Here is an 8,448-nt window from a genome sequence, read left to right as displayed (position 1 = left end):
CCAGCTCATGAATATTCATTTAGTTCCGCTGACGTTCCTTGGAACATTTCTATGGTGAGGGCGTGGTTATGAATATAAAATTGTCATGTGATGTCGCTCGAATACCTTGTGACAGTCCTCGGTAACGTAATTAATATTCATGAACCGAGTTTAATAAATATTAATTCATAATATTAAATTAATTCATAAAAAACACTTACAGCAGTTTATTCCATTTGAATTCCACTTCCTTAAATTTAAATTCTCACACAGGAAAGGATTCATTTTCAGTTCAGGTTTGAACCACTGTACTACGGTAAATATGATTCAAAACTTTTAAATCTTTCAAAAACATTCATTCTATGATTAAACCGACATTTAAACCTCTTAACGGAACAAAAAACCCGACATATAAATTTTGTTTAAATTTATTTCCGCTGACATTAATTATGGTGAATATTTCAATGGTGAGGGCGTGGCTATGAATATTAAATAGTAATGTGACTTCTCTCGAGTACCTTGTGACAGCCTTCATAACATAATTAATATTCATGAACCGAGCTTAATAAATATTAATTCATAATATTAAATGAATTCATAAAAAACACTTACAGCAGTTTTTTCCATTTGAATTCCACTTCCTTAAATTTAAATTCTCACACAGGAAAGGATTCATTTTCAGGTCAGTTTTGAACCACTGTACTACGGTAAATATGATTTTAAACTTTTAAATCTTTCAAAAACGTTCATTCTATGATTAAACCGACATTTAATTTCTAAACGGAACAAAAACAACCAATATTTAAACCTCTTAACGGAACAAAAAAACACGACATTTAAATTTAGTTTAAATTTATTTCTGCTGATTATGGTGAATATTTCAATGGCGAAGGCGTGACTATGAATATTAAATAGTAATGTGACGTCTCTCGAGTACCTTGTGACAGCCTTCATAATGTAATTAATATTCATTAACTGAGCTTAATGAATATTAATATATAATAAATATTAAATGAATTCATAACAGCAGTTTATTCCATTTGAATTCCACTTCCTTAAATTTAAATTCTCACACAGGAAAGGATTCAACTTTTAAATCTTTCAAAAACTTTCATTTTATGATTAAACCGACATTTAAATCTCTTAACCAAACAAAAACAACCAACATTTAAATTTAGTTCCGCTGGTTCCTTATGGTGAATATTTCAATGGAGAGGGCGTGGCTATGAATATTAAATAGTCATGTGACATCTCTCGAATACCTTGTGACAGCCTTCATAACGTAATTAATATTCATTAACCGAGCTTAATAAATATTAATTCATAATAAATATTAAATGAATTCATAAAAAAAAAACCTTACAGCAGTTTATTCCATTTGAATTCCACTTCCTTAAATTTAAATTCTCACACAGGAAAGGATTCATTTCAGTTCAGGTTTGAACCACTGTACTATGGTAAATATGATTCAAAACTTTTAAATCTTTCAAAAACTTTCATTTTATGATTAATCCGACATTTAAATCTCTTAACAGAACAAAAACAACCAACATTTAAATTTAGTTTAAATTTAGTTCCGCTGACGTTCCTTATGGTGAATATTTCAATGGTGAGGGCGTGGCTATGAATATTAAATAGTCATGTGACATCTCTTGAATACCTTGTGACAGCCTTCGGTATTGTAACGTAACGTAACGTAATTAATATTCATTAACCAAGCTTAATAAATATTAATCCATACTAAATATTAAATGCATTCATAAAAAATACACACAGCAATTATATATAAACTTTATTCCATTTCCTTAAATTCTAATTCTCACACGATCAGGAAAGAATTAATTTTCAATTTAGTTTTGAACCACTGTACTACGGTAAATATGATTATAAACTTTTAAATCTTTCAAAAACTTTCATTCTATGATTAAACCGACATTTAAATTTCTTAACGGAACAAAAACAACCAACATTTAAATTTAGTTCCGCTGACGTTTCTTATGGTGAATATTTCAATGGTGAGGGTGTGGTTATGAATATTAAATAGTCATGTGACATCTCCTGAATACCTTGTGACAGCCCTCGGTAATGTAATTAATATTCATTAACCGAGCTTAATAAATATTAACTCATACTAAATATTAAACGCATTCATAGAAAATACACTTATAGCAGTTATATAAACTTTATTCCATTTGAATTCCACTTCCTTAAATTCAAATTCTCACACGATCAGGAAAGAATTAATTTTCAGGTCAGTTTTGAACCACTGTACTACTTAGACTAGAAATCATTCACAGAATCTGGACATTAAGACATAATGTTTCAGCAGCAGCAAAACGTCACAGTGTTTTCAATTATTAATGCTTTTTAACACAGATTTCAACATTTAAAAAAAATATTTCATTTTCGGACACGTTCGCATTGTAGACAAAGCCTTCACACTGAGTCTGATTCTGTCGTCACATCACTGAATGCGTTTATGAAAGGTCATGAAGGTCATGTCCAGTTCCTCTGGTCTTCAGCTTCTCTTGCTCTTCTTCTGCAGGCGGGTTCTGGTGGGTTCTGTGAGGACTAGCGGCTCCTGAGTGACCGTCGCCAGGTATTTCTTGCCCAGAAGCTCCACTTCCACCTGCTGACCCACATGAATCAGATGGACGGGCAGGTACGCGAACGCCAGGCTCTGCCGTGTGGTGTAGCTGTACGATCCTGACGTCGTGTTCCCGACCACCTCCACGGAGAAACACGGACATACAACAAACACTTTTAAACAACAGTATTGAAAAATGACATGATATTACCAGTATAACCAGTAGATGGCTGCAGAGGACCACTCCCTAATATAGTTCTTTTCACAAGTTTTGCTTTTGGATTTATATTATAAAATCACTGTTATAACATCTATCTTTTTCTGTTCTGCGCTCCAGAACATTCCCCTCTATTTATTTTGGTCATGTGTCTGTGAGTTGATAAACTCTTACGTAATCTCTTTCCTGTCGGTTGTTTTGCTAAGAAAAGACTTTCTGACACATGCTGACGTCTTTACCTGGCCGTTGTGCCAGACGGTCTCGTTGCCCTCCGGGTCGACGTCGTCCGTGTCCAGCGTGAGGAACGCCAGCCGACGGCTCAAACCCTGAGCCTTGATCTCCAGCAGGGCCTGTTTACCGATGAAATCTGCAGGCTGGAAACATCAGATCAGCCGTGAGATCCGGCTCACACCTCAGAGAGCGAACGGAGACGTCTTATTATTACCTTATTGAGTTTGATGAAATAGTCCAAACCGGCTTCTAAAGGATTCGTGTCGCAGTTCATCTGGAAACAACAGAACAGACGCTTGAGATGAGATTATTTCCTGTATGACACATGTATGTCATGTGTGTGTGTGAGTGTGTGTGTGTGTGTGTGTGTGTGTGTGTGTGTGTGTGTGTGTGTGTGTGTGAGCAGGACCTCGGCTCCCCAGGCTCTGAAGCCCTTCTCCAGTCTCAGTGAGCTCATGGCGTATGTGCCGAAGTTATCGATATCCTGGTCCTGTCCCGCCTCCATCAGCGCCTGATACACGGCCGACATGTTCTTCATGTCCATGTACAGCTCCCAGCCCAACTCACCTACACACACACACACACACACACTGTATGAGGACAGCCGCTCATTTGCATAAGTTCGGTCAGTCAGCCTGTACTGATCACCTGTGTAGGATATCCGGATGGCGCGGACGGGAACGCCGGCCAGCTGAATGGATCTGCAGTGCAGGAATCTGAACGCCGCGTCACTCATGTCTTCATCTGTCAGTTTCTGAAGAACCGTCCGTGATTTCGGCCCGGCGATGCCCAGAACGCCGATCTCATCCGTCACGTTAGACAGACTCACGTGATAATCGCCATCAGACACCTCGCGCTCGATCCATCTGAAACAGACAGGATCCGCCGCGGCACACATCACATTAATAACTAGATTCTGTTTGTCCGTACAAACCTGTGGCCATGATATTATGGTGTTATGGGTCACTGGCAAGGTGTTTTTTGAGCAGTTGCTAGAGTTTTTGCAAGCCTGAGAGATTTTTTAGCTGTTTTCTGATCCAGCAGGTGAAACTGGTTCATCTGATCTCAACAACACACATGATCTGAGGAATCATTTACGACACACACTCGACTCGCTGAAGGTTTCATCACTGTCAGCTCTGGATTTGAGTGAGGATTAATTAATTCAGCAGCAGTTATTAACAGCTCCATTTGTTTGTTAGTCTATCTTAGGACTGCAGGTCTATTCACTTTCATCCAGAAGGGGGCGCCGAGTGTGTGTCAGTGGAGAGGAGAGTGTGCTGCTTTCTGATTGGATGAGATGAGGGGCAGAAACCAGACAGCTGTTACTGACACACACACTTCTTCAGATATTCTCACTTTACACACACTGGCTACCTTCAGCTCTCAGACAGTAGTAAATGTGTGTGTGGGTGTGTGTGTGTGTGTGTGTGTGTGTGTGTGTGTGTGTGATTGGACACACCTCAGATCATGAAGCTCGGACCCGGAGCCTGTGATGAGCAGAAACTCTCCAGGTGCGATCTGGGTAAGCGTGACCTCAGCGTAGACACGCCCCCGCGGGGTCAACATGTGACTGATGTTGGTTTGGCCCACCTGAGAATCAAACATCATCATTCAGTCTGATGCCTGTTGCTGTCAGTCACAGGTTTTGTACTGTCAGAGACACTCATGAAGTGATTCTCCGTCCAGATCATCAGACACGAGCTTTAACTAAAAACATTACTGATATCTTTCTTTCTTTCCTTCTTTCTAAAATATTTTTAGGCTGTTGCTATGCCGTTATCAGGGCGTTCTGACTGTTTTCAGGGGTTCCTATGCAGTTGCTAGGGTGTTCTGAGTGTCTTAAGCTGTTGCTATGCCGTTATTAGGGCGTTCTGAGTGTTTTAGGCTGTTGCTATGCATTTTTTAGGGTGTTCTGAGTGTTTTAGAGTGTTGCTATGCAGTTTTTAGGGTGTTCTGAGTGTTTTAGGCTGTTGCTATGCATTGTTAGGGTGTTCTGAGTGTTTTAGAGTGTTGCTATGCAGTTTTTAGGGTGTTCTGAGTGTCTTAAGCTGTTGCTATGCAGTTTTTAGGGTGTTCTGAGTGTTTTAGAGTGTTGCTATGCAGTTTTTAGGGTGTTCTGAGTGTTTTAGGCTGTTGCTATGCATTGTTAGGGTGTTCTGAGTGTTTTAGGCTGTTGCTATGCCATTATTAGGGCGTTCTGAGTGTTTTAGGGTGTTGCTATGCAGTTTTTAGGGTGTTCTGAGTGTTTTAGGGTGTTGCTATGCATTTTTAGGGTGTTCTGAGTGTTTTAGAGTGTTGCTATGCAGTTTTTAGGGCGTTCTGAATGTTTTATGCTTTTGCTATGCCGTTATTAGGGTGTTTTGAGTGTTTTAAGCTGTTGCTATGCAGTTTTTAGGGAGTTCTGAGGGGTTTAGGCTGTTGCTGTGCATTTTTAGGGCGTTCTGAGTGTTTTAGGGTGTTGCTATGCAGTTTTTAGGGTGTTCTGAGTGTTTTAGGCTGTTGCTATGCAGTTTTTAGGGTGTTCTGAGTGTTTTAGGGTGTTGCTATGCATTTTTAGGGTGTTCTGAGTGTTTTAAAGTGTTGCTATGCAGTTTTTAGGGTGTTCTGAGTGTTTTATGCTGTTGCTATGCTGTTATTAGGGTGTTTTGAGTGTTTTAAGCTGTTGCTATGCAGTTTTTAGGGCGTTCTGAGTGTTTTAAGCTGTTGCTATGCAGTTTTTAGGGTGTTCTGAGTGTTTTAGGGTGTTGCTATGCATTTTAGGGTGTTCTGAGTGTTTTAAAGTGTTGCTATGCAGTTTTTAGGGTGTTTTGAGTGTTTTAAGCTGTTGCTATGCCGTTTTTAGGGAGTTCTGAGTGTTTTAGGCTGTTGCTGTGCATTTTTTAGGGTGTTCTGAGTGTTTTAGGGTGTTGCTATGCAGTTTTTAGGGTGTTCTGAGTGTTTTAGGGTGTTGCTATGCATTTTTAGGGTGTTCTGAGTGTTTTAAAGTGTTGCTATGCAGTTTTTAGGGTGTTCTGAGTGTTTTATGCTGTTGCTATGCTGTTATTAGGGTGTTTTGAGTGTTTTAAGCTGTTGCTGTGCAGTTTTTAGGGTGTTCTGAGTGTTTTAGGCTGTTGCTATGCATTTTTAGGGCGTTCTGAGTGTTTTAAGCTGTTGCTATGCAGTTTTTAGGGCGTTCTGAGTGTTTTAGGCTGTTGCTATGCATTTTTAGGGCGTTCTGAGTGTTTTAAGCTGTTGCTGTGCAGTTTTTAGGGTGTTCTGAGTGTTTTAGGCTGTTGCTATGCATTTTTAGGGCGTTCTGAGTGTTTTAAGCTGTTGCTGTGCAGTTTTAGGGCGTTCTGAGTGTTTTAAGCTGTTGCTGTGCAGTTTTTAGGGTGTTCTGAGTGTTTTAGGCTGTTGCTATGCAGTTTTTAGGGCGTTCTGAGTGTTTTAAGCTGTTGCTGTGCAGTTTTTAGGGCGTTCTGAGTGTTTTAAGCTGTTGCTGTGCAGTTTTAGGGCGTTCTGAGTGTTTTAAGCTGTTGCTGTGCAGTTTTTAGGGCGTTCTGAGTGTTTTAAGCTGTTGCTGTGCAGTTTTTAGGGCGTTCTGAGTGTTTTAAGCTGTTGCTATGCAGTTTTTAGGGCGTTCTGAGTGTTTTAGGCTGTTGCTATGCATTTTTAGGGCGTTCTGAGTGTTTTAAGCTGTTGCTGTGCAGTTTTTAGGGCGTTCTGAGTGTTTTAGGCTGTTGCTATGCATTTTTAGGGCGTTCTGAGTGTTTTAGGCTGTTGCTATGTTGCTATGCATAGCATAGTGTTGCTATGCATTTTTAGGGTGTTCTGAGTGTTTTCAAGGGTTACTATGCAGTTGCTAGGGCATTCTAAGTGTTTTAAGCTGTTGCTATGCATTTTTTAGGGTGTTCTGAGTGTTTTAGGCTGTTGCTATGCCGTTATTAGGGTGTTCTGAGTGTTTTAAGCTGTTGCTATGCAGTTATTAGGGTGTTCTGAGTGTTTTAGGCTGTTGCTATGCATTTTTAGGGTGTTCTGAGTGTTTTAGGCTGTTGCTATGCAGTTATTAGGGTGTTCTGAGTGTTTTAGGCTGTTGCTATGCCATTATTAGGGTGTTCTGAGTGTTTTAAGCTGTTGCTATGCAGTTTTTAGGGTGTTCTGAGTGTTTTAGGCTGTTGCTATGCATTTTTTGGGGCGTTTTGAGTGTTTTAGGGTGTTGCTATGCATTTTTAGGGTGTTCTGAGTGTTTTCGAGGGTTACTATGCAGTTGCTAGGGCATTCTAAGTGTTTTAAGCTGTTACTATGCAGTTATTAGGGTGTTCTCTGTTGCTATGTAGTTTTCTCTCTCTCTGTCTCTCACCTTTGGCAGTGTGTTGGCAAACAGTCGGTCGAGTAGCCGGTGTGAATCTTCTCCTTTCACCATGAACTTCCCAAAGGGTGAAAGGTCAATCACTCCCACTCCCTCCATCACCAGTTTACACTCTCGTCCGACCGGCCTGAACCAGTTAGTCCTTCTGAAGCTGGGTCTGCATCACAGGACCAGAGAGAGACACTCACTCACATCGCTCTTCATTTACACTACCGTTCATGAGTTTAGGGTTGTTGTTTTTTTGTGTACTTTTAGTAACTGTTATTCAAGAAGGATGCAGTTATTTTAAATTGTAATAATATTTCACTGTTTTTACAGTATTGTTGATAAAATAAATGCAGAAGAGACTCTTTCAGACCCCAAACGTTTGAACGCTGATGTTAATATATGATTTATACTATACAGATATCAGCATCTGCTCACTTGTATCCGGTGTCGTCTCCAGGTTTGTGGAAGTAATGTGGCTGTTCCCAGCCTGCATGGAAACCCATAGAGCATTTGTCCTTCAGCAGCTCATAGACGCCACTGACCCGGCTAGTCGGCCGACCCGCGAAACGCTCCTCCTTAGGAAAACCCACTGAAAGCAGTCAGACACACAGATCATTTACATCAAACACTCACCGACATCATTACAGCATCCGCACGCGTCTTCCTGTCACGTGACTCACCGACATTGTTGAAGCCGTACGATTCCCTGGCTTTGGCGCACACGTACGGTACGGTGGTCCAGTGGCCGTAGCGATTGGGGTCACACTCGATGAGGTCATACGGGGGTTCGCCGCTCATGATCCAGTCGCTGAGGAACTTCCCCACTCCTCCAGAGTGAATGATGCCGTACCTGTCAATCACACCTCACACGTCAATCGCCACGTGATCGTACACTACCGCTCGAATAATTCAGATTTAGTGCTGACCCGAAGCCGATGGCGGTCCAGTAGTTGCGGGCTCCCTGGTGCGGCCCGATCATGGGCAGCAGGTCTGGCGTGTATGTAATTGGTCCAGACACGATGTTGATGATGTCAGCGTTCTTCAGAACCGGCACCATCTCCATGGCCATTTCCACGTGATCCATTATACGGTCCA

The 8,448-nt window shown here is 40.9% G+C and overlaps 1 protein-coding gene across 1 annotated transcript in view; it reads right to left on the bottom strand.

The window, feature by feature from the left end:
- Positions 1-2,145: 2,145 nt before the first annotated feature.
- Positions 2,146-8,448, bottom strand: part of dmgdh (dimethylglycine dehydrogenase) — a 17,531-nt gene continuing 11,228 nt past the window's right edge. The window contains exons 7-16 of the mRNA XM_048165439.1: positions 8,280-8,448; positions 8,034-8,203; positions 7,789-7,942; positions 7,357-7,522; positions 4,477-4,607; positions 3,663-3,880; positions 3,424-3,581; positions 3,229-3,288; positions 3,023-3,157; positions 2,146-2,707 (exon numbers count right to left, since the gene is read on the bottom strand). The exon at positions 8,280-8,448 is cut by the window's right edge and continues 30 nt beyond it. Of these exons, the coding sequence (XP_048021396.1) occupies positions 2,498-2,707; positions 3,023-3,157; positions 3,229-3,288; positions 3,424-3,581; positions 3,663-3,880; positions 4,477-4,607; positions 7,357-7,522; positions 7,789-7,942; positions 8,034-8,203; positions 8,280-8,448 (1,571 nt within the window). The 3' untranslated portion in view covers positions 2,146-2,497. The remainder of the gene's footprint in view (positions 2,708-3,022; positions 3,158-3,228; positions 3,289-3,423; positions 3,582-3,662; positions 3,881-4,476; positions 4,608-7,356; positions 7,523-7,788; positions 7,943-8,033; positions 8,204-8,279) is intronic.

Source organism: Megalobrama amblycephala, linkage group LG18 (assembly GCF_018812025.1).
Source record: "Megalobrama amblycephala isolate DHTTF-2021 linkage group LG18, ASM1881202v1, whole genome shotgun sequence".
Taxonomy (NCBI): Eukaryota; Metazoa; Chordata; class Actinopteri; order Cypriniformes; family Xenocyprididae; genus Megalobrama; species Megalobrama amblycephala.
Note: the sequence above shows the minus strand (reverse complement) of the source record. Positions and strands in the feature narration are given on the sequence as shown.